This window comes from Molossus molossus, unplaced genomic scaffold, assembly GCF_014108415.1.
Source record: "Molossus molossus isolate mMolMol1 unplaced genomic scaffold, mMolMol1.p scaffold_m16_p_18, whole genome shotgun sequence".
Classification (NCBI taxonomy): domain Eukaryota; kingdom Metazoa; phylum Chordata; class Mammalia; order Chiroptera; family Molossidae; genus Molossus; species Molossus molossus.
This window is the reverse complement of record NW_023425353.1, coordinates 15,012,964-15,040,092: the sequence shown is the minus strand read 5'-3', so window position 1 is coordinate 15,040,092 and position 27,129 is coordinate 15,012,964. Positions and strand designations below refer to the sequence as shown.

The 27,129-nt window shown below is 43.5% G+C and overlaps 1 protein-coding gene across 2 annotated transcripts in view; it reads right to left on the bottom strand.

Annotated features, from left to right (window-relative positions):
* The window catches only part of CFAP20DC (CFAP20 domain containing), a 258,264-nt gene that overhangs the window by 11,039 nt on the left and 220,096 nt on the right, over positions 1-27,129 (bottom strand). For both annotated transcript variants that reach the window (XM_036267094.1, XM_036267095.1), the window contains one exon: positions 6,582-6,676. In XM_036267094.1, coding sequence (XP_036122987.1) covers positions 6,582-6,676 — 95 coding nt within the window. The remainder of the gene's footprint in view (positions 1-6,581; positions 6,677-27,129) is intronic.

Genomic DNA, 27,129 nt, shown 5'->3' with positions numbered 1-27,129 from the left:
AAACAATTCAACGGGGAGGGACTCACCATTGGGAACAGCCTTAGGATCAATAGAGATGACATTTTAGATGAGATTCTCCTGAGAACCAGTGTTTGCAAACTATAACTGACATATCTCACAGGAGGGCACAATTAGCTGGCACTAAACCCGAGGAAGTCCACCGTGAACTGCTGAATTTTGGTTTTCAGCAAATATGTGCTCTTAGATGGGAGAAAGATAAACGATCAACAATGGAATAAAAAGAATGAAAAGATACTTTCTTCTTTTAGAAAGCTACATTGTTTTTTTGGGAGGCAAATAACATATTATGATTACAGTTCAGGTTTCATTTGGGAAATAAATACATCAACCCTTTTGTAAAAACCGGTGGCTGTATTTTACGTGGAAAGTGCCATTTAAAGTGAAATGTTGAGGATTTAGATGATTAATTAGGAGTTAACTGCAATTTCATTCTTTCTGGGTAGTTTCCACTTGCAAATGTGCGCAGTATATCGAATCATCATGTTTACCTTAAACTTACACAATGTTACATGTCAATTATATCTCAATGAATCTGGGGAAAACCCACAACTCTAAATGCCTTTTTTTTTTTTTTATCCTCACCCGAGGACATTTTTCCATTTTTTGTTCAGATAGAGCGGGAGGGAGAGAGAGGAAGAGAGAGAGAGAGAAACATCGACGTGAAGGGACACATTGAGTGGCTGCCACCCGCACGACCAACCAGGGCCGGGGACAAACTACAACCGAGGTACATGCCCTTAGCGGGAACCGAACCCAGGTCTCTCTGTACCGCAGGCCAACGCTCTAACCGCTGAGCCAAACCGGCCAGGGCCTGAATGCCTTTTTGTTTCACATGAAGGAAGGTCCCTGGCTGGACTATTGAGCTTGGAAGCGAACAGAGTCCATAGTTTCTCAAGGGCCTGGCTTCAGGCAAGGTGGCCACACTGCGGCTGAGGGAAAATGCATCCCAGTCCCAGCAGGGGTCGCTGGACTGCATGCTGGGCCGGGCCCCTTCCAGGTGCATTTGGAGGTGAGGTAGCTGGGGGTGTGGTTCTGGAATAAGGGAGAGCACCTCGGACACCAGCAATGTGTTGACTTCTTTGCTGGAAGGTCTGCTTCCCATTCTGGAAGAGCAGGCAGCTTTTTATATCAGTGAGAGTGTGGTTACCCCCCCCACCCCCATCACTTCTAAGCAGAGGAGACACCCCTGGGACCCTGCCAGCTGCATAAGAGAAGATATCTCCCTGCCCCAAGGTTTATCAGAGAATAAAAGGCAATACTTACAGGGGGAAGAAGGGGCAGAGATTACGGGTCCAAGAATGTCATAAACACTAACAAATCATTTACAAGCTGAGTTGAGGTGGGCTCTATGGGTCTAAGGAGAACACTAAAGAAAGTACTTTCTACCCAGAAAGCTTCAAGGAGAACTTCCCAAATGAAGGAAATTGCAGTGGACATTGCAGCCCCACAGTTCTCATCGACCCAAACGGGGCTTCTGTGGTTCTACTGCAGTGTGGGGGCAAAGGGTGCGGACTGGCTTGGGCCAGCATCCTGCTCCACATTCAGCGGGGCTGTGACCCAGGCTGTGACCTTAACGTCACCTGCAAGGTGGGGACACGAGAGCCCCATGTCTGGTAGTGCTGGGACTAGTCATCGTGAGGTAATGCACAGGAAACCTCGACCCAGTGCCAGGCACATGGTGGTGCTTTACTAGTGCTGACCTCTAGTATTACTTTTAATCACCAATTTTGATTATTTTGGGGGGAGGTCTCCTTTGTATCTTAAATAAGTCTTCAAGGTACAGGGACGATCCAAAGAGTAGACCACATCACCCTCCTGGTTCCCAGGGGCAGACGCTTGACTCGTCCACTCACTGAGTCACCGCGGGGTGTGTAGCGTGTCCGGTCACTGAGGATGCCCTAGTTGTTCGATGGAACATTCTGTCTGGTGAGGTAACGAGTGAAACGGAGTTTAGGAGATTGCTTCAGACCCAGTGTTAGGTGACTGTGTGTACGACACAGGACTGGGAAAGAAGTCATCTGTGGAGCCGGAGCAGGTGGCCGGAGGCCCCTCTCTGGTTGGCTGAGAGGAGCCATGAGATTTCTGTGAATTCTTTATTACTGATTTAGATATTACATCTATGAAATAAGTGTCTGTTGCTTATTTACATCTCATGTGAAATTAATCAATGTTCATAAAGGAATATTCTATGTGACATTGTTAAACAAAAGGTACAAAACTGTCATTTTTATGAGCCTGGCACCTCCAGAAGTCCTTCCTCCAGAAGTCCTTCCTCCAGAAGTCCTTTCTTAGGCAAGATCTATGCCAACTGCAAGCGGGCTTGCAAGCCTGAAGGCAGAGGTCACTGCTATTCTATTTTGGGGCTGGTAAGCATGAGTAACTCAAGGGTCATATCTGTAAAGAAACAAGTGTCAACAACAAATTGACAACTATTTTTCAAGCAAAGTCCGATTCACTTTCAAAAGGTCAGTTTGGTAGTTTTCTTGAGTAAGTTCTGAAATCTTAACTTCCCATCTTTATATTTCAGATGAGCTTCGGGAAAACACACGCTTACTAAGTGTCAAGGGCACGCGTGCCCGTGGTAATTGACAGCACCAGCATACTCGCCCGGGAGGAATGCGGAGAGCCGGCCGTCCAGGTCTCAGCCAGCAGAAGGGCCGGAGCCCAGGGCTGCTCCTGCCGGCAGGGCGGCGCTGCTGGGAGCCAGGCTGGTCACGTTAAGATGGCATTTATAACTCCAGACATGCTGGTCGGGCAGAAACTGTGCTTGACAGACTTGTACTGAGTCAAGTGGGAACTCAAGGCCAGGGGGAATGTGTGCACTCACTTTGCATGGCCAAGCGCAGGTTTTCCAGTTACGTCTTGGTCGGGCCAACTTTCCCCGCTGTTAAAATGCAGGCCTGGCTCCAGCTGCACAGGTGCGTCTCGGCCTCTGCGGAGACGTGGTGGGCGAGCTCAGCACTCTCTTGCTCGAAGTCCTGGTGTCCGGGTGTAAGTGGGGTAATAATAGTACCTATGCCTAGTAGGCGATGCTGAGAATTCACTGCACATGTAGGCCTGGGTCACAGGCAGATGAAATGAACGGTAGTTATGATTGTTTTCATCCTAGAAGCCGGAAGGTGGGAGAGCCGTTTCCTGTGACCAGCCTTCACTTCCTGCTGCAGTGGTTCTGCAGAAAGGCATTGGTGTGGAGGAAGCCGGAGTCCTAACCCTTGCTCAGGCTTTGACATTTGGCGTTGGGCAAGGTCAGACTGAAGGGACTGGACTACCTCAGTGTCTTTCATTGGTTCATCAGAGCCCCAGGGCAGGTTTCTGAGACCCTAACCCTCCCCTCCTTGGCCAGAGCCGCTCTGCTTTCATCTCCTTTATACACTGGAATTCGATATGAAATCTCATTTGAAAGAAAGGCTGCTTATAAATAAAGTTTAAGAGTTATTGTATAATGTGACATAACTCTTCCAATTGCCAAAATGTATGGGTCTAAGTTGAATACTCTCATTGTGGAATTTTAGAAATAGACCTAATATACTGAAAAACTGGAATTAGGGGGAAAACTGAGAGTCAGAGTTCAATGAATTACCCTACTTTGTTTTTCAAGGTTGTGATAAGAAATGACCTCTAGTTGCACATTTCTCTCCCTCTTTTCTTCCTTTTCTCTCTTCCTGTATTCCTTCTAGTAAAAATTCAGAAAATCTAATATATGCCAGACATTGCACAGGGGACTAGGGGTTGAGGAGTGAGCCAAATGACAGTCTCTGCTACTTAAGAAACAAAGACAGTAAACAAGTAAACAAATGACAAACTGTGAAAAGGCTGTGAAGAAATGTACACGGTGAAGTGAGAGAGACGGACCTACTTGGCCAAGGTTGTCTAGAAAGGCCCTTCGGAGGGTGGGCTGCCAGCAAACACCCAGGCGGGCAGTGCCGAAGGCCGTGACCTCGTCCCTCATTCACCCCTCACTCCCCTGGCCTTGCCCTGGAGATGGGCAGCATAGTCACTGCACCCCTCAGCCCTCCCGTGGGCAGGGTGGCCACCCGTCACTTCTGACAACCGGGGAGGGAGGAGGTGCAGGGTCCAGGGCTAGAACAGGTGACCAGAGGTTCGATTTTTTTTTCTTAAAGAACTTAGCTACTGAGCCTTTGAGAGATTTTAATTTGCTTTTCCTATTGATTAGGAATTCTCAATAGAACAATAATCTTCTAATTCCTATATATATATATATATATATATATAATTATTATTTTTTGCATATTATGTTTTGAGTAAAAATCCAGCTACTTGGTTTAAAACTAAAAAAGTATAAAAACTGGTTGGGCTCTGGGGCCAGGCTGCTTGGATTCAAATCCCAGCTCTGCTAATTATGTGTGTGTGACCTGGGGCAAGTTATTCAAGAACTGTGCCTCAGTTTTCTTAGCTGTATAAAACAACTATACACACAAATAGAACCTTCCTCATGGTGTTGCTGTGAGGGCTAAATGTAACAGCTCAGCACAGTGTCTGGCACATAGTAGGTGCTTAATTAACAGTGTCATGCAATGGAAACCCAGGCAACCCATGACCGCACCCCTCTTCTCCTTCTGAGGATATAAACTGGGTAACTGAACCCATTATTTTTCCTTGAAAAACACACTTTATAAGAATAGATGAAAATACTATCTCGATATGTTGGTGAGTATGAACTGTGCTACGCTGTCTGAAACAGCCAATACCATAAACCAACATAAACCAAATAACAGACCCTCGTTTTTTTTTTTTTTTATCCTCACCCGAGGACACTTTTGCATTTTTTGTTCAGACAGAGCGGGAGGGAGAGAGAGGAAGAGAGAGAGAGAGAGAAACATCGACGTGAAGGGACACATCGAGTGGTTGCCACCCGCACGACCAACCAGGGCCGGGGACAAACCGCAACCGAGGTACGTGCCCTTAGCGGGAACCAAACCCGGGTCTCTCTGTACCGCAGGCCGACGCTCCAACCGCTGAGCCAAACCGGCCAGGGCCAGACCCTCGTTTTTGATGGTTTTACTTAGATACAAACCACCCGAAAAGGGGAAAGTGACCGCTGACAAAATTGCAGGGTGTGGTGGGTACACAGAAGGGGCAGAGCAGACCTGGTTAACGTTAGCCAGACCATTTTTATAATTCTCTAAATTTAATTGGTTAATTTGTCCTCCGTGGAAGTTCTGTTGGCCTTCAACATAATTGAGCTCCTGCTGTCAAAACATCACTTTGCAAAGGTGACTTGAAGACATCCTCTCAGTCACTTATCATAACAAACATCGTGGGTGCCTCTGCTCGAGGACCACAGTCTCCGTTCCTGCGTCTTATTTAGGACACTTAACGTAACACATGATTTGTTCCCTTACAGCAAGGTCTCCTTCTGACAGCCGAGATTCCACTTTTCTGCCGTAAGTAATTATAAATGTATACCTCTAAAAGGATTCCCAATTTGAGGGGCATAATCTATTTCAGACAGTAAATCACAGAGACATCTCTATCCCTTGGGCGACCCAAATGTACAACTCAGATGTATGAGCTTTCACTCTGAATTATCCGTATCTGAAGAAAAATGAATGTTCCACTTTCTCCCTGGGGCAGCTAGGGAAAAAAACACCCTGAAAACTGGCACCTTTGTTGGAGCAATTTATATTGGTTTCAATTTTTTTTTAAACCTCAGATACAGAGCTTCCATCTTCAGAATCTAACTCAGAAAATGGTCTCAGGGACTCCCCACTCGGAGGTTATTTGTCACTCCAATTACATACTGTAGATGCCCCCAGGTGCCCACCTCCAGCCGTTTCCACCCAAGATGCTTTTCTGTTCCTCCTCTCTACACTCTTGACAGTCACGTCCCCCGCTCACAGCCAGAAACTCGGGGTTCACCGTACAGCACCCGCCAACAAAGGGAAGCCCAGGCAGATTTTCATTCCTGCTTCCTTCCAACTTTTCCATTATGAACACTACTTACCGAAGCTTGGTGCTCGCCTCTCTTTATGTCAAGCATAATTGAAAAATTTAAACAAAAATAACAAAACAACCTCCAACTCCTCACTGTATCTTAACAACAAAAGACATGAACCTTAGTGATACTGGACTAAGTTGGCTTTACAACAATACCAGCAGCTGGGATTTGGCAGACTGTTCCAAGTGCTTCGCGTACAGTCTGCCTCACTGAATCGTCACGAAAACCTTCCAGGTGGGCATTGCCTGTGTTAGTCTGACTGTACAAATGCAGGAACCAACACTCGTAAAGGTCCCGTAGCAGGAACTGGTAGAGCCGAAATGAGATGAAGGTCAGTTTGACACCAAAGCCATGCTCTTACTCCTTCAACGATATTTTGTCCTGTACTAACCATTAGAAGAAGATGAACAATTTCTCTTTGTTCTCTTAGCTGTAAAGAACCCATCATTGCATAAAACGAGGCACAGGTTACTTCTTTTCAGTGTGTGAGCCTCAGCAATCAGCATTTAATAATAATAAAAAAGGCATTTCAAAGTGACTGATTTTCTCTATTTACGGTTAATTATTTTTATTTTATGCATAGCGTTTCTCCTAGTCCCACCTTGAGCAGTCACACTTCCGGAGGAGTCCTGGTGCTGCTCGGCTGGCTGCTGGCTGGGAGGCACGATGGGCGGGCTCAGCATGTCCAACCAGTCCCTGCGAAGACACGAAGAGAAGCGAGCCAGGTCTGTCATTCTGCCGGCAGCCTTTTCCTTCCCCGGGTTTTCAATTCCCTGGGGCTTCCACAAAGAAACATTTTTCCTCCTTTGTATTTCAGGAAGACGAGATGCTCAAAAATTAATATTCAGTTTTATAAATGGGTTAACATAGAGTAAATCACTTAAATAATGACAGAGCTCCTTGACTTACCACGGGTTATATCCTGATAAACCCCTCATAAGGTGAAAAGACTGTAAGTTGAAAATGCATTCGATACACCTAACCTGCTGAACATCAGAGCTTAGCCCAGCCTCCCGCGAACGTGCTCAGAACACACGTTAGCCTGCGGCTGGGCGGAATCATCCAACGCAAAGTACAGCGTCGAACCCTTCACATAACTTCCTATGCATACTGCTCTCGTATCACTGTGAAGCAAAAAAGTTGTAGAGTCGAACCACCATTAATTGGGGATTGTCTGTAGTTGTTCAATAAATACATCAACTAAATAAAGATGACCTTCTTCTCGAAAGCTTATTGTTGTTATTAAACTGTAGCATGGTTTCTCTCACATAAGAAAATTATTTCAATGACACGGAAGAAATGCAGCTGAGACAAAGCTCCTTATAACCTTTGGGTAAGGAAGCCTAACAAAGTCACACGTCACATGTCACACATGACGACACGGTGAGTCGAAGCAGAAGTTAGCCTTGGAGCGGTCAGGGACCGGCTGCACTGCTGGGAGTCAGCCTGTTAATTCGGGGTCTCTGCAGCAGCGGAGGCCGAAAGGAAGGAGTGAGGGGAGCCGGGTCCTTGAGAGACTCACCACTTCAGGTCTCCCGCTGAATGGGGACAAAACCACTCCAGAGCACCTCTCACATTCCCCGTCCCTCTGCCTCCAACCTCATTTTCCAGTCTCCTGACTGTCCTGCCTCCTTTCTTGTCTGGTCCCTGCGCCCCCTAGTAACACCTGGGTGAGTGTGAGTGAGGCGTGGCGTCCAGAAGATGCGCGTCACTGTGCATTCTACTTCGAGCCCTTGTCATCCCTACACTTGCCCCTGTGCTTCTTCAGAAGAAGGGAGCACACAGGGATGTGCAGACTTTTCCAACGTAAATTCTAGTTCTTGCATTGATATCATACCTGGTAGTTTACCTTATTCTTCTGAAGGAGCATGTCGTCATGACTAAACATTTTTTTCTCTACATTTCCGCACTTCCTATTGCCTTTCTCTTTAATGGGAGATAGTCCCAAGCAGTGACCGAGAGTACCGGCTCTCCAGGCCAGTCCACACTTCCTAACATAAGAAGTTGGCCAAGTCACTTAATTATCGTAAGCCTCATCTATAAAAAGGAGATAATAATAGTAACTCAGAGTTTTGTTAAGATTGAATTAAAAAATGGATGAGAAAACATCTGGCATGGATCTGGGTACACAGTTGCACTCAATAAATTTCAGCTATGACCACCATCATCTTCATTATCAATGAAGACCACAGTGTGACTTTACTGTCAATGACAAACCAAGTTAAGAACTGGATTCTGTTGAAATTAAACCAGTAAAGGATGGTAGAATAATTACAAGTCTATACAGTAGAGATTTTCCTTGCAAGCCATTCACTCCTTTTGTATAAAAAGTGCCTTAATGTAAAAATTACCCATTTCCTATTTTTGTAATATTTTAAGATACTTTCAGTAATGCTCACCTCAGCTATCACTAGATTATGGCTAGTGAAATAAGCAAGGTGAGCATGCTGTGTAATTGAATTTCATAATAACACATTAAGGACATCAAAAAGTATTTGTCACAGACTTCCAAGCTAATGGGGCATTTTCTGATAAGCATCTTTTATTTAGTCCATTTAATTACAGTAGATCCAAAATTCCTACATTATAGAAAATTACAAGGTCACACACAAATTACCAGCCTAGTGACCTCATTACTCAGTAAGAGTGATGGACAGCAAGGATGAACAGGAGGTAAATAATGTTATCATATGATGACACCCCCAGAGACACATTAGAAACTAAACACAATGGCAGTAGAAGCACCTTCTCCTGGTCCATGGACACGGGACAGAACGTTGGTGGGGGGTGTTGTGTGACAGTTATACAAAGCAAGGCACTTGCCTATTAGGCTAATGATTCAATTAATGTTTTTCCTTCTTAGCAATAGCCATGGAAAAGTATAGGGATCTTTTAGTAATTTTTATTTTTTCTTTAGACTTTAAAGAGAGAGAGGAAGGAAGAGGGAGAGGGAGAGAGAGATAGACACATCAATGAGAGAGAACATTGACTGGCCGCCTCCTGCATGACCCCTCCCCACTGGGGATCTGGCCCACAACCTGAGCATGTGCCCTGACTGAGAATTGAAGTGGCGACCTCTTGGTGCATGGGTCGACACTCAACCACTGAGCCACACCGGCCAGGATCTTTTAGTAACTTTTAAAAAATAATTTCAAGTTTATCAAAAAGTTGCAAGAGTACAAACAACTCCTATATGTCCTTCACCCAAATTCCCCAATTTAAACATCTGATCACATTTGCTTGTGATCTATCTACTTATTTGCCTTCCTGCCTATCATCATTTATCTATCTAAAAAGGGGTTAGCACACGATGGCCCATGGGCAAAATCTGGCGGGCTCACTGCCTGGTCTATACTGCCTGCAAACCAAGAAAGTTTCTACGTTTTTACATTTTTAAACGGTTGAAAAAAATTTAAATAACAATATTTCATGACACGATAATTATGTAAAATTCCAATTTCAGTGCCCATAAAATTTTTTTTGGAATGCAGACATGTTCACTAGTTTATGCATCATCTACGGCTGCTTTTGAGCTACGATGACAGAGGGAAGTACATATCTGGCCCTTTACAGGATTTTGATGGTCCCTGATGGAACCATGGGCTCACACTGACTTCCCGAGTACTAATACACCCCCACAGGTCCGTTCTCATCTCTCCTCCTCGCATGTTTGTAACTCCCCTCTGACTGCGCGAGACCTGGCTCCCATTATCCTCAACGTATTTACTTATTTTTTGAACTACAGAACATACCAAAAGTTGTTTCAGAATTGCTAAGCAAACAAAACAAATTAAACGACCAATATAACCCCTAACCCACTCTCTAGGGTTCTCTGTTTACAGTTTTTTTAAATTCTTTAGTCAAAATACTAGGTTAAAAATTTACTTGGTCTAGTTATAAGCATTTGGTGTGGTTATACAGACAGTCCCTGATTTACAATGTTGATTTACAATTTCGACTTTACAATGGTGTGAAAGCAATAAGCATTCAGTAGAAATTACACTCCAAATTTTGAATTGTGATCTTTTCTCGGGCTAGCAATATGTGGTATTATTTTCTCGTGTGACGCTGGGCAGTGGCAGTGAGCCGCAGCTCCTGGTCAGTCATGTGATCACAGCCCACACTCTACTGTGTGCTCACTGTGTTAGGTGCTTTTGTCTAACTGTAGGCTAATGTAAGTGTCCCGAGCACATTATGGTAGGCTGGGCTAGGCTATGATGCTTGATAGGTTAGGTATATAAAATGCATTTTTAACTTGGGATCTTTTCAACATATGATGAGCTTATTGAGTTGTAACCCATCGTAGGTCGAGGAGCATCTGCATTATTCATTTGGAATATAGTCATCAGCTTCTGTTTGTATCACATTTTTGGTTTTTCTTTCCATCTTTATTGATTTTTATTGCTTGTGTTGTTGTTGAGCATGTTGAACAATAACAGTTCAAAAGCCAAAAAGACACAGAAAGGCGTATTCTCTTAGGAGTTACATTTCCTGCATCCTTTTCGATTAGTTCCCTCCCCTCATCACACCCACGCCACCCACACCCACGCCACCCACACCCACCACTCTGTAAGTAATCAACTTCATTAGTTCTGGTGTCTCCTTTCTGTTTCTTTTTTCAAAAAATAAGCAGGTACATGTCTATTTTTTATTCCCCTTCTTTCCTGTGCAAAAGGTGGCACACCATAATTCATTTTTGCATTTCACTTTTCAACTTAAAATGTATCCTGGAAATCGGTTATACTAGTTCACAGCTTCCTCATTCTTATGGCTGCAAGTACTCCACTGGTGGATGTACTATCGTTCATTTTACTGTTCTCCTGTGTTTGGTATGTTCCAATATTTTGCATTACTGCAAATTAACTGCAAGATTATTACAATAATGCTTTAATGAATAACCATGGGCATATCTATGTTTGTACACCTTGAGATACATCTTCAAGGTAAACTGCTAGAAGTGGGATTCCTGGAACAAAAGGTAAATACATAGTTGGCTTTGTTAGATATTGACAAATCCCTCCATCAGTGTTGTTCACACCTGCATTTCCACCAGTAACGTGCTGGTTCCTTTACAGTGTCACAGGGACACGTTATCAAGTTTTTAATGCTTTCTAATATAGAGAGAACTGGAATCGTAAAGTGGTTTTAATTTGCACTTGTTTTCATTATGAGCATCAGGAGTGAGAGTGACTGTCATTTTATATGCATAGGCAAATTATGTAATATTCATGTATATCCATGTGGGTATTTTATATCTATCTCTATATAAATATTTTGTTCGTTTCTTTTGCTTCTTTTATTTTTTATCTTATTAAAAAATTGTTTTCCTTGATTGATTTCAGAGAGAGAGGAAGGGAGAGGGAGAGATAGAAACATCGACGAGAGAGAACATCGATTAACTGCCTCCTGCATGCCCCCCACTGGGGATCAGGCCCACAACTTGGGCATGTGTCCTGACTGGGAATTGAACCGGTGACCTCTTGGTGCATGGGTTGACACTCAACCACTGAGCCACACCGGCTAGACTGCTCTTCCTTTTATCAGTTTTTTTTGTCTCTTTCCCTTCACTTGTTATGCTTACTTTTTTTTTAATCCTCACCCGAGGGTATGCTTTATAAAAATTGTTAGAGAGAGGAAGGGAGACAGACACACACACACATACACACACACACACACACACACACACACACAGAGAGAAAGAGAGAGAGAGAGAGAGAAACATCAATGAGAGAGAAACATCTCATATGTTGCCTCCATATGAGTCCCAACCTGGAATCACACCTGCAACCTTTCATTGTACGGGGTGACACTCCAACCAACTGGGCCACACCAGCCAGGGCTGTTTACTTTGTAGTTAAACTTATCATCTTTTATTGCATCAGTATTCTGAGGCATACTATGTGGTGTGAATTTATTCTGGAGTAAGGTGCATCTGATTTTATATTAATTATTGTATTATTATTAGTTATTATGATTAACTTACTTTTGCCCACCCCTGTATAAGTACTGTCAGAAAACACTATTGAACAAAAGCTTTAGAAGAAAAAATAGTGTTTCTTGTATATACAGGAATGGGCAAAAATAGGTTAATAATAATTAATAATACATTAATTAATTAATTAATTAATAACACAAAAAGACTGCACAATACTCTTGACAAGTGATATTTAACTTAAGATTTAGAAGATTTTATACCATTAAGAAATTTTAATAAAAGCAACTCATTCGTTTGGCTTTTTAAGTAAGCATTTACAAAGTATATTTTGAACAAAGAAAGGTTTCTATGTTAAGTATAAAATATGAAAAATATCACGCTAAACAAAGCCAACTAGAATGTCTTCCTGCAGGACTTTTGAGTCTTTAAGACACTGTGACTCTCCAGAGGGGAGGACAGAGTACGTGGCATCCAGAGTGCACCCGGAACTGTCCGCAGACCACACCCTGCCTCAGGTTGTACCATTTTGTCATCCTGGTGACATTGTTTTTACTTTACTTTATGTATATTTAGTAATTTTATTTTTTCAAGAGCATGCTTTTTTGGTGACATTAATAAGCAGACACGTACAGCCTAGTACCTGTACCTTACATGTTTACATTTTTATAAGTGACTTTCATGCAAGTCCATCGCCTGGACGCTGGGCCGGCCCCTGGCCCTCCCCGCCTTCCTGCCAGAGCTCAGGCTCGCTCACAGCGTCCAGCCTTGGCTTCAGCTCTGCACCTGGGCCCGTCTCCTACCCTGACCACTGTGCGCACAACCTGTTCTTGCTCTTTGCTCCACCAGCTCCATCCTTGCCTTGTCTTTGTACTGGACAGTCTGTTTCGGTCGCTTTCTTCAACTCTGATGTGCTCTTTTCTCCGAGGACGGACTCCACGTACTGTTGTGAAAGCCTCTAGCTCCTCTGTGGGCAAGTGTCCCCCTCAGTCAGGCAGCTCTCCGAGCGCTCGGGCCGTCTTCCCTTCCTCTCGTGGCCCCAGGAACCCTCCCAGCCTACCTCTCCCCCTGAAACTGGGAGAAAGGGTTTCTAGGCACACCTGCACCTGCTGAGGACGTCCCGGCTGTTCACTCAGCAGGCAAGGCAACGGCGCACATTAATACCACGTACAATACCATGCAGATGAAGAACACATACCCTCTGGTGAATTTTCACAATGGCCAGATTTACCAGTATTAAAATCTAGGGCCTAAAAAGAATCCCACCCTATTTTCATCCCACAGTGAGCATTAACTGAGTCAGATATTTCAAGAACTGGGATAATGTCTGCAGTTAGATGAATTATGGTACCAGTTCCTTCTTGTTTACTAGACGATTTTACTAATTTCACTAAGGTGTTCCCTATTAACACAGTATGTGTGCATACACACATACACACATACATACATATATACAAATCCACAATATGAGACCAACAGCTTAGTCATCTCTCTACATGTGTGGTAACTGCCCCCTGAAGTCCGCGTTCCAGGCCCTGGGGATCAGAGCCCTGTCAGCTGGAAGAGAGCTCTGGCCGACAGAAAACCACACTACACCAGGGCCGTGCACCGGGGCCGTGCACTGGGGCATGCACCGGGGCTGTGCACCAGGGCTGTGCACTAGGGCTGTACACCAGGGCGGTGCACCAGGGCTGTATACCGGGGCGGTGCACCAGGGCGGTGCACTAGGGCTGTATACCGGGGCAGTGCACCGGGGCCGTGCACCGGGGCTGTGTACCGGGGCCGTGCACCAGGGCTGCTGTGGGTCCATCAGACCTTCCGTTTTCTCCCTTCAAGGAATTCCCCTGGAATAAAACGATCTACAAGTTTGTATACATTTAAATATTTATTTGGAGTAGTCATTCTTTGAGAATTCTAAAAGATGACAATAACTATTATGTAGTTCTCCTTACAATCCGCTATCACAAAGGTCTGGGTCAGAGGAGCCTGCCCAGTGAAATGCTTACACAGGAGGTCTGATGAGGCAGTGAGCAATTCCTAGCAAAGACTCGATGCTATATATTTATCATTTGGTACCAAGGCACATTTCTTATTAACTGAAAGAAGTTTAGGTTTTAAACATCTAAGGCCAAGAAACAGACTGGGGAAGAATGCACAGATGCTTTTTAAAAGCTGGTAAAAACTTTTCCCAAAAGAATGTACATAAACACCAAATTTTTCGTCCAACTACAGGAGGTCAGAGATCATCTGAAGCCCATTCATGAACTTCTGGACCCCCAAATGAAGAGCGTCTACACCCTGGAATAGCAGGAAGGCAAAGTTTCGAGTGATGTAAAACCCACAGTTGGCAAAGTGTTTCTGTAAAGAGCCAGAGAGTAAATAATGGTAGGCCTTCCAAGCCATAGGTCTGTCTCTGTTGCAACTATTCAACTCTGCTTTCGTAGTGTGAGAGCAGACAAAAAATGAGTAAGTAACTGGCATGGCCATGTCACCATAAAACCTTACCAACAAAGAGCATCCTGCAGTGGGCAGGATTTGGCGCCGGGCTGCAGCTGAATGACCTTTGCTTACAGGAAGGGCTGAGGACTGAAACATTCTCAAGGCTTCTGTGAAACTTCCTGTCAGTGTTCCTCCTAAATGCCTTTTTTTTTTTTTGGTTGTCATTAGAATTTTATAAAATTAAATTTTATTTTTTCCATCACCTTTTATCCCCTGTGTCCTATTCCTCCACCTCCACCCACCCACCTCCACCCCCACAACCACCACTCTGTTGTCCACGTCCACGAGTTCTCTGTTTTTCTTTTTTGCTCAGTCTCCCCACCCCAAGCTGTCTGCCTGCTCCCTATCTGAGTGTGTCTCTATTTTACTTAGCAGTTCAGTTTGTTCATTAAACTTTGAATCCACCTTTGTCACCATCTCTACTCGCACTACCAAAGTCCAAGCAGCTGTCTTGTCTCACATTATCCGTAGCAAAAGCTCTTAATCCATCCCCTCATTCACTCTGGCTTCACTTTTCTGTTCTCTACGCTGTAGGCAAATTCTGACCTGACTCGGTCAATCTTTTGTCTAAAACCCTTCAATGTCACTGGGACACGATTGCACTTGGAAGAGAGACCAGAACCTTTACCCCGCCTTCGAGGCTTTGCACAGACTAATCTCCATATATTTTTCTGAACTCATCTTGCATTATTCTCCCTCTGACACACTAGGCTCCGGTCACACTGGTCTCTCAGTTCCTGCCCTCATGGGCCTTTGCCCAGGCTGTGCTCCCGTGTGGACCATGCTCTCCAGCCTGTTCCTACCCTCCCGTGGCCTGGTGGAATCACACTCTACCTTCAGACTGTGACTCAAGCACCACTCCCCTGGGAGGTCTTCCCTGATGCTCCCTGGCCAATCTAGCCAAGTTCCTTTATCACTCCTGCTAATAGAGCAGCGGTTCTCAGCCTGTGGGTCGCGACCCCTTTGGAGGTCGAATGACCCTTTCACAGGGGTCACCTAAGACCTTACTGTAGTAGCAAAATTACAGTTATGAAGTAGCAACAAAAATAATTTTATGGTTGGGGGTCACCACAACACGAGGAACTGTATTAAAGGGTCACAGCATTAGGAAGGTTGAGAAGCACTGTATAGAGCAACTGTGATCTTCTCATTATGAGCTCTTGTCTCAGCTCACAATGCATCCTCCTTGGTTTGGTCATTTGATGAGTGCAGTCTCCCCATCTGACTAACTGGTACCTAGCAGAGTACCGGGCACAGAGGAGGCGCTTCCTCAGTATTTATCAAATGCATGACGAGAGAAAGCGTCTCCAGCAGTCCAGGATGCTCAGAGCCACTAGTGTTGACAGTTTCCATAACAATAAGCAACGCAGCTGTTGTGACCCACTCGGCATTTCCCCTCCACCTGCTCTTTCTCCACCTGCCAGGAGCATGGTACTGTCTCCTCTTGTGCTTGATACACACACAATTTGGGGTGAACCAGGTGACACATACCTTGTTTCCTTATAGCCAAGACAGACAAATGTACATTTCTACTTCAGAAAACAGAATGCTTATTCAGGAATATATTCAGTAGTATTTAAAAACTAAGACAATATGTTTCTTTTTTTAAAAACTTAAATGGCCCTGGCCGGTTTGGCTCAGCGGTTAGAGCGTCAGCCTGCGGTCCAGAGAGACCCGGGTTCGGTTCCCGCTAAGGGCACATGCCTCGGTTGCAGTTTGTCCTCGGCCCTGGTTGGGTTGTGTAGGTGGCAACTACTCGATGTGTCACTTTCACGTCAATGTTTCTCTCTCTCTCTCCCTCCCTCCCACTCTATTTGAACAAAATATCAAAAACTGTCCTTGGGGTGAGGATAAAAAAACAAAACAAAAAACTTAAATGTACAGAAGGAGCTCTTAGTAGCTTTTCTTCATAGGATTCATCTTCCATTTGAAGGAGGAAGCTCAAATGGTAAGTCAGAAACACAAGCTGTAAGTGGAGAGCCCTTTTGCGTATCTCTGAAGGACCGGGAGAAGGATTAAGACACTGTTGTTTAATTTTGGTTTGGTTTCCGCAGGAAAAAGAATCTCTAACCAGATTCTTAGTGTTGGGAGAACAATCCCCATCTAAGCATGGGGGCTGCTTTCTACCACCTTCCCATCACGTGGTTATCTAATCTGCACCTGGTCACCATCAGCACCTGTATACTTACTACCTCCAAAGACCACATTGCCCCTCCAAACAGCTCTGCTGAAGAGTTTCTTCCTTGTGTTGAGGTAAAATCTGTTTTCATCTCACCTGTTTGTCCTAACTTTAGTCCCTGGCACTTCCAAGAAACAGTTCTAGTCTCTCTTCCAGATGTAGCAGGAGAGAGCTAAGAGACGTCTTTCCAGAAGCCTCTGTCCCATCTTTGCGGAGCAGCTTCCTCCAACCTCACGGCTTTCTGGGAGTTACCATGTCCCTAAGAGAGCCCACAACCTAAGCTGATTGGTCCAGACGTGGACACCTGACCTAATCTGGCCCAATCACTAAACTGGATCTGTAAATAGGGGCAGTCCCCAGTGAAGATGGAAGCCAAAAGAAGTGGAACTCAGATGTCACTGGTTGCCCTGTTTCCTGTCACTGAGGGAGCTCATCTGGAGAAAGAACCAGGAAGCTGAAAGTCTAGATTCTGGGAAGGAAACCGTGTTGGTACCGCTGAATGAAGTGGGATATTGGGGAGATTAATCTGGGGTGCTACAGGAGTTTGGTTTAGCATGTACGGAACATGGGTCTTGGTAGTTTCTCCAAGTGAAGGTCTGCTGGAAACGTTTAGGGGTCTGTCACTAGGTCCTAGCCTTGGGTCCGGAATATGGGACATAGCTTCATACCCACTGCCACTGTCCTGGTCTGTGCTCCAGCCTGTCCTTTGTTTCTCCCCAGCCAATCTGGACTCCCTTCTAATCCAATCCCCAGTGAGCTGTTCAAAACTGCCTTTTAGGACAAAATCCAAAATCACTACATTGGCTTAAAGGTTTGCATGGTCTGGTCCTTTCTATCTCTACAAAATATCTGTGCTCCTTTCCATCACTGTTACCATCACACCACCCAACCCAGCTTCAGAGGGAGAGACAGAGCCACATCTTTAGTCTCCTTTCTTTTAAATCTCCATATTAATACTTCATTACTACTGCACAATGCATTTGAAGACATACCTATATACATGAGTAAAAACATTTCAACTTTTTTGTTGTTGTTAATCCTCACCCGAGGATATTTTTTCCATTGATCTTCTAGATAGAGTGAAAGGGAAGGAGGGAGGGAGGGAGAGAGAGAGAAACATTGATGTGAAAGAGACACATGAATTGTTTGCCTCCTGAATGAATGACCCCAACCAGGGTTGGGGATCAAACCTGCAACTGATGTACATGCTCTTGGCCGGGAATCGAACCCATGGCCCTTAACTTTGCAGGCCAGTGCACCAACCGCTGAGCCAAACCAGCCAGGGCATTTTAACTTTTAATGATTAAAATTTTCAAACATACGTCAAAACTCTGAAATCTATACTACTCAGATTTAATAATGTTAACACATTGCTCAAGATATATATTTTTTTAATCCTCACCCGAGGACATTTTTTGTTCAGATAGAGCGGGAGGGAGAGCGAGGGGGAGAGAGAGAGAGAGAGAGAGAGAGAGAGAGAGAGAGAGAGAGAGAGAGAGACATCAATGTGAAAGGGACACATCAAGTGGCTGCCACCTGCATGACCCAACCAGGACCGGAGACAAACTGCAACTGAGGTACATGCCCCCAGCGGGAACCGAACCCGGGTCTCTCTGGACCACAGGCTGATGCTCTAACTGCTGAGCCAAACTGGCCAGGGCAAGATTTTTTTCTTTGTGCTAAATTTTTTATTTTTTAAATTTGTTTTTCAAGTACAGTTTACATTCACTCTATAAGTCCTCCACTCTACCAGCTGAACTATCAAAGGGACCTTAGTTCCCTTTATCATAATGGCTTAGTGCTATAGATTGGAGGTTAGTGTCCCCCCCAATTCATATATTGAAACCTAATCCCCACTAAGATGGTGTTGGGAGGTGGGGCCTTTGGGAGGGCTAAGGTCATAAGGTGGAGCCCTCATATATGGGATTAGTGCCCTTATAAAAGAGGCCCTGAACAACGCCCTCGCCCCTTCTGCATGCGATTGCAGTGAGAACACAGCTGTCTATGAATAAGGAAGAGGAGCTCTGACCAGACTACAAGCTCCACAAAGCAGGCAATCATGTCTGTCTTCTTCACCGTGGGTTTGACATATTAGATGCTCAATAAATGTTTGTTGAATGAATGAAAGAATGAAATCCTGTATAAAGACCATGGCTATAGAAGAAGGACCTAGAGGTAAGAGCAAAGAGGTTGGGAAATGGATGTGTCCTCTGAGAACGACCTCATGGGGAGGAGGGCAGGGGGACACTCTGAGAGTGGTGGGGGGACAGCAGGAGCAAGAAAAGGCAGCTCGTTGAGAACGATGTGAGAATTATTCTTCCCAGCCCTGGCTGGTTGGGCTCAGCAGTTAGAGCATTGGCTCACAGATCGAAGGGTTGCAGGTTTGATTCTGGGTCAAGGGCACCTGCCTAGGTTTTGGGTTCTACCCCAGGCCCCGGTCGGGGTCCTTCGGGAGACAACCAGTTGATGTGTCTCTCTCACACGATGTCTCTTTCTCTCTTCCTCCCTTCCACTCTATCTGAAAATCAATGGAAAATACCCTCGGTGAAGATTAACCAAAAAAAGAGAGAATTATTCTTTCCAGGCATTTCTTCTCCTGTCCTCCAAAAATTACTCCCGGAGGATGTGTGCTTTATGGTGGCCTCTAGAAGAAGACCTCAGCTCTCCCGTGGCCAAAGGCGGAAAACATATCGCATAGACAACACTGTATTTTCATCTCATACCACCCATGTGTATCTGAACACATGCAACAAATACTCATACAAAAAGGAAGTATCTGAACACATGCAACAAATACTCACACAAAAAGGAAGTATCTGAACACATGCAACAAATACTCATACAAAAAGGAAGTATCTGAACACATGCAACAAATACTCATACAACAAGGAAGTATCTGAACACATGCAACAAATACTCATACAACAAGGAAGTATCTGAATACATGCAACAAACACTCATACAAAAAGGAAGTATCTGAACACATGCAACAAATACTCATACAAAAAGGAAGTATCTGAATACATGCAACAAACACTCATACAAAAAGGAACTCGCATTCTTTCTTCTTCTGGCCTCTACAAAATCACCTCTCCTGCCCATGTCTTTGTCAGGAAATCCTTCAGAGAGGACCCAGCTCCCTCCAAGTGCTCAATGCTTCAAGAAATCACAGAAATGATAACTTCTCTTACTCTCTTAAATATATTTTATATGTTCTCTGCAGAACTGAACATCTTTCCCATTCGGCAGTATTTTCTGTCAGGTTAAGAAAACATTAATGACATAGCATCCTGGGACTGTTTCATAGACACTGACTCATTAGACGTGGTTGATCATTCAACTCTGGAGGCACGAATGCAGGTATCAGCCACAAACCCACCCACAACATGCGAACGGTAGCACCCTACTTACCTGAGCCTACGAGGAAACACCAGTCCCGCCCGCGCCTTCTCCACAGTGTCAGCAGCATGGCTGCTCGAGATTTCATGTTGAATAGATGCTTCCCGAGCCCGTGTGGTGTCAGAATTCATGCTGTCTGTTGAGGAGAAGATTCTGCCCCTGAGGAGTTTAGTCTTCTGGAGACCGACTTTTAAACTAACACTCGAAAGACAGTGAAATAAGTATTGTCCAATAGAGGTAAGCCCAGAGAACCCGGACAGTTAGGGGGTTCAGAGGAGGCTTCCCAGCAAGTTGAAAGGGTTGTTCCTGAAGGGTGAGGATGAGGCAGCAAAAGAGAGAAAGCGTGGGAGGATGTTCTAGAAGAAACAGCGTGCATCACAGCAGAAAGGGCGGAGGTCTGGGGGCCCCACTATGACATGGTGGGCACTGGGAGTATGTATGTCTGGATGACAGACTGTGGCCAATGCCTGAGAAGCAGGGTCTCAGATGGAAAACAAAGGATGCCCGCTCCATTCTGAAGGCCTGGGGATCTGGCCAAGGACTGTGGCCAGAGGACTCTCTGATCTGCGTTTTAGAAGGATCTCAGTGGCAGCCATGGAGAAGGGACTGCGGGGAGAAGCGAGGGGGTGGATAGACCAGTTAGAGTGTGCTGTATAATCTAGGCGAGGAATAACGTGTTATTTTGGCAATTCAGTACATATGCATATGAGAATACATATGAGGAACACAGAACTTTCCCTTTGACAAAATTCATTTCCCATTGTATCAAAATAAGGTTGTAATGTACAGAAATCTCCCGAGAAGATATCTTGTTTTTATCAAGGTCTTTAGAGATGGCAGTTTGCCTCAAGGACCTTACACTCTAATAAGAACTATTTTAGATTCCTTCTGTGTGTCCCATAGACTAAGTCCCATTCAAATAGTTATTGAGGGTCCAAGTACCCAACTCTGTGTTGGATATATAAGAATACTGAATACATGGTCTTAGAAAAGAAGCAAAGATATGAACAGGCAGGTCAGAAGAAGAAAAGACATGCAAATGCCTCCCCATGCTCATCACTGAAACAGGTTGGACCATGAGTATGATTATAGAAATACAAATTAATAATGAGCTACTATGGACACACAGCCTGGCAAAAGTTCTCAAGTTTCATGAAACTCACAGTGAGCTGACAGGAATATAAAGTGGTGAGCAATTGGGTAGTATCTATCAGAATTTCCAAGTAGTTTCACTGCTAGAAATTTACTGTAAACACCTACTGGCCCAAGGTCGCAGAGATGCCCAGGAGGGTGTTTATTAGCGCGCTTTTGACCATAACGAAAGCTGGAAACCCCCTAAATGTCCGTCGGCAGATAACCGGCTGCGTAAATTACAGTGCATCCAGATAATACAATAACATCCAGTAATTAAGAATGTGTTCATTTGCATGTGAAAATTCAGAAAGATGTCCAAAATGTATTCTGTAAAAATCTAAAAAGTAAGTTGTATGACAGTATAGAGACTCATCCCATTTATGTTGAAAACATGTGAATGAAACCTACTTTCTTGTACATGCACAGAAAGTTCTTGAAGGACGCCCCGGAAACCGTCAACCGTCAACCGTCATAGCTGGGAGTAGAAATGTGGTGTGGGGGGTGGGAGGAGTAAGGCCTGGTTTTCTGTTCTAGTTGAACTGTTTTTACTACTTTCTTTCTAAAGGCAGATTCTCTCTCTTCAGGAGCTTCCAATTTGATGGCACTACTTAAAAAACTTCTCGGAAACACAGCTTCAAAATATCTTTTAAAAAGTGTTTTAGGCGACAGCCCTCACTGGAAACAGCAGTCCCCGCTGGTCCCTCCACCAGTGGAGGAGAGAGGAAGGGGTGCCCTCCTCGTGCCAACGTGACCATCTGAGGGGATCCAAGCAGCCTTCCCCACTGGAAATATTTCAGTGATACGAGCAGAACGTTTCGGGTCCTTATAAATAAATGTTGGTAAAGTTTCTGGAAATTTTTACCTTCATCAGCATGATCAGCACCTTGATCTAATACTATAGATATAACTTAAGAAATAGATGGTGGCTTATTATTTATTTTTAACACATCATTCATAAACCCGATTATTAAAGCAAGATGGTTCCTGGGCTGAACTCTGCAATGTCACGTCTGACAAGTCAATGATTAACTCCACAAAGAACATCGCAATGGGAAATGGGAAGATGCTCTACAATAGAGGGGAGACGAGGCCAAAGCTCAGAGGAAGCAAACACAGACTTTTTTCATTCCAGAAGCTGTATCCATGAGAGTATGTGAAAAGAAGTTTAATATTACGTTTTAACCTGCTTTTCAAAGGATTTCCTTTTTCAGTTGCTGGAAGATAAAAGGTCTGAGTGGCATGGAAAACTAGGCAGTGACTCACTTCTCCCTACCTTTCACTGGAAGGGAAGCCTTTTGGGGTGAAAATTCTCAAGGAAGTCAGTTTATCTCCTCAAAACAGAAAAAACTAATCAAGCATTGTCTGATTAATTAGAGACACTTGGAAAAAAAAAAACTGCTATCAAGGCCTTACAGCTGTAATCAATTTAATCAACATGCAGAGAGCCAATCTGGTTTTCTTGATTAACAAAGCTGAATGTTAAACAGAGAAGTTTGACATTGTAGTGCCATTAGCAAAGCTACAAATTGAACATTTTCCCTAAATATTCAAAGTCAGTTCAGGATGAAGTGAAAAATCTCTTATGATGAGGAGAATGGGCATGAACATTTCAATTCTTTCCCCTTGATATTTCCATGCCAGAAGAATAAGTTTCATCTAAGTAGCAGAAATGAGTAATAACATCTGAGTGTTTCAAAGAAGACAAAAAAGTGATGTGAGATTTCTCTCAGCTTAGTGTCATCCAAGTTGGTTATGGAATTCATCAGGCACAGACATGCCAGACACGAAGAGACAAAACTTTTCTTATTATACTTTTAAGATGTGATTTTGAAATGCACCTATATAGTTTGTGATGAATAAATATAAAAATTCAATTTTGCTTATTTTATTTGCATAAAGTCAATTTAAATGTCAAGATGTCTAATGCAATACTGCTTTATTAATGGTTCCTTGCTCTTAAAAAGCACAGTTATAACTATAAAGTGATGATTATATTTTGTGTAGTTGATCTTTAAAACACAGTCTGGAGTTTTATCTGTTAAAACATCAGTTCTCTGCCCCAGCTGGTTTGTCTCAGTGGTTAGAGTGTCGGCCCATGGACTGAAGGGTCTCTGGTTTGATTCCCGGTCAAGGGCATGTACCTTGGTTTACAGGGTTGATCCCAGGCCCCGGTCGGAGTCATGAGCTAGGCAACCAATTGATGTGTCTCTCTCACATCAATGTTTCTCTCTCTCTCTCTCTCTCTCTCTCTCTCTCTCTCCCCCTCTCCCCCTTTTCCTCCCCCTTCTTCCCTCCCTTCCACTTTCTCTAAATATCAAGGAAAAAAATATCCTCAGGTGAGGATTAAACAAAAACATTTGAAAAAATTTATCTGAATGCCACTTTATACTTTGTTCTCAGTACTGACAACAGAGTGGTGCCCAAGTCACAGTCCCTGCTCACATGGAGCTGACAGTCTAGAGCTGGAGACAGACAATAAAGACATATACAAAGACGTGGAAGAGTTCAGAACATGCCACCCCAGATATGCCACTGTGACATAAAGATTATTTTGAGCTAAAGGCTGTGAGAAAAAGTAAACACAAGAAAGACTCTCCCCCTCCCCATCCCTACCAGGAACGGCAAGATGATTCTTAATCACCGGAGGTGACTCTAGACTCATACCGGAGATGACGCCAGAGGAATTGGCACAAGTCTTCCTAACCAGCCCTGTCTTCTGTTAGTTTCCCTACATGTTTATCCTCCCAGTCTGCCACCTCTACAAGCTCAAAGTCCCTTTCCTTTGTCTTATCACTTTCCCATGATCAATTTACCGTTTTTTTTTGTTAAGATTCGGTAGAAGCCCAAGTTCTAACCATTCTTTTGAGTTACTCATCACAGAGTACCTCTGTGGGGATGTGCACTGCAGGTGTTCATAAGATTCTGTTTGTTTTCCTCTGGTTAATTTTTCTTTTGTTCACCTAATTTGCAGGAGAACCTGGGAGGGTAGAAGGAAAAAGTCTTTCCTACCCTCTACAGAAGGAACATTATTTCACATTGCAAAAAGTGCCTAAACATTTTAAAAATAAGATTTAATGAGTATTTCATAAATAACAGTTCCAGCATGGAGTAAAGGTGATAGGTTCTCATAAAAGCTCCAACCCATTGCATACAGATTGATTCTAAATGTGCAGGGAGAATGGGAACCACAGAATGGCTGATTTGGGGCCATCTCTCAGAAATAGATGTTTCTAATATAATGAGCCTCTCAGAGAACAAATGAAATTCACATTTAAACATGTTTACCAGGGAAATCCTGCTGCCGAGAATCCAGACCTCTGTGAGCTCCTAGATGTACAGAGCACTATACAAAGAACAATGGAGAGGCAACGGGGACTCAGAGAACAATTCCATGACTACAGATTGACCACCTTACCTTCTCGGATTGATTTTACAAGCCCCAGCAAGGCCTGGCTGGTCACAAAATGGAACACTAACATATTCCTACGCTGCCTGTCTGGATGAACAAGTGGCTAGGGTGGGACTGTAGCCACAGCAACCACCACCACCACCACAATAGAAAACACCCTGATAATCTAATATGGAGTTGGACATTAGACATATATTTGGGGTGACAACATAGCACATAATTTAAGTTGCATAGTTTTTGATATGAGCTTAAATTTCCTGTTAGCCTTACAACCTTTGGCTTAGACTCTGTGCTCTGTTTCTTCATCTGGAATGTGGGAATAAGGATTTACCACACTGGGTTGTGGCAGGGATTAAATAAAATAACATAGCATATGGAAATGCTCACCAATCAGTGCTTGCTACAGAGATGGAGTTAATAAGTGGTAGATGTAGTAAAAGTAACAATGTTAGTTATTATTATTTGAAATTACAGGCAAGATTCACTCTCAAGCAACTTTCAGAACACTTTTACAGAGGTATAGGACAGCTCTGTGTTAAGTGCTTTGTAACAAGCAAATTGCTTTGTTATTAGCAAATCAGGAACAGAAACCTTTGCAGCCTTTTCTAATGCACTAGAGAATAACTGCCTTAAAATTAGAATACAAAACAAAATCACCTTAACCTTTCTGCAGAATGATGGGAGTTTATGGTGCAGAAAGAGTAGGTGGGTTTAACTGAATGCTCTAATTTAGCTCTCTGGGCTTTTGTAAAGAATAACTGTGGGTATCATTTTCACCATTAAGAGTGTCAGATTATCAGATGCCATATTTATGTACTTATTTCCATTTTCTTTTCTAAGTTTGGTTATTCCTTCATTATGTTCAGTAGTCAAATAAAACAATGATATGCTAAAAAGAAGGCTTTGCGAGGTGAATGACGGTTCATTCTTCCCCAGTGCTGGCTGGCTGCACAAGAAAATAAAGAGCTGGAGAAAGCTGACAGGGTCTTTAGTTGACTAGATTTATTTCCTATCAGTTGTAGGGTGTGTTAATTGTAACATTTCAGTTAATGAAAAATATGGTGATAGAATGCTGATGAGGGTGATAAACGGACTTCTGAACAGATATGATGGTAAAATGCTATTTTTAAAACATTGGGAGGAAGTAATCAGAATTCTTTTGTTGCATGAGCCATTCTAGGGAGTAAACTGGGCTCGCCAGGGAGGGCAGTGATTCTTTCATCGCCAAACCACCATCATCATCACAATTATTTATGGTGTTACTGCAGCTGTTATTCAAACGAAATACGGACCTTGTTTCATAGAAAACTGAGATGCTAAATTGTAAACAAGACAGAAAAAGATGCAGAGACACTAAAATACCAGAAAGAGTAAACTGACTACATTAGACTAAAAATTACACTATTGATAAAGTCTTTTATTGAAGTGTAACATACACATAGAAAAGTGCACAAATAATAAATAATAATAAATAAATAATAAAAAGCTCAATGAATGACCCGAAAGTTACAATAACCACCATCTCGGCCAAGAATAGAACCTTTACTTACCTCTCCTGCTAATATTATACTCTCTTCTCCCCAAAAGTAGCTCAGATGGTGACTTTAAAAAAAAAACGAAATGTATTATGGTAACACTGGTTAATAAGATTATATAAGTTTCAGGGGTACAGTTGTGGACGGTGACTTCTAACACTACCAATTTGTTGGCCTGCTTCTGAACTTTGTATGAGTGTAATGATACAGCATGTATTCCTTGTTTCCAATTTAGGGCTGTCATAGATGTGTTTATGTTGGGAGGGGAAACTTTTTCCTTTCCCACTTGGGTCCAGTGGTCGGAGGTGTGCAAATTTAACTGACAATAGCCAGATTAACAGGAGAAAAGACAGTTTATTTACATGTGCACACGGAAGCTGCTCACCAAATAGCCAGAGATAAGAAGTTATATACCAACTTAACAAAGGGGTGGGCTTAGGTCTTCAGAAGGAAAGTATGGAAGGTTCTGTTGATTTGCTGGACACTAATGGGAAGGGGCAGCCTGTGTTTTCGGGAGGCCCTGCTTTACTCACATAAGAGAAGTTCAGGTAAGATTTGTTTCTGCATTTTAATCCTCACCTGAGAATATTTATCTTCAGATAGAGTGGGAGGGGCAGAGAGAGAGAGAGAGAGAGAGAGAAACATCCATGTGAGAGAGACACATCAACTGGTTGCCTCCCACACAACCCCGACCAGGGCTGGGGACGAACTGCAACCAAAGGACATGCCCTTGACCAGAACTGAACCCTTGACTCTTTGGTCCTTGGGATGAAGCTCTAACCACTGAGCTAAACTGACCAGGGCTGTTTGTGCATCTTTTGTAGCTCAAATATTTTCACTCTAAAATCATCTTTATACCTACTCTGGGGGTCTGGGCGACTCCCCTATAATTTATATATGTTTTTGGGTGAACATATATATGCATTCTACTGGTCATATATCTAGGAGGGTAACTGTTGGGTAAAAGGATATGGTATGTTCAGCTTATGTAGATGCTGCCAAAAACAGTTTTGCAAAGTAGTTGTGTTAATTTATACTTCCGCCAGCAATGTGGAGAGTTCT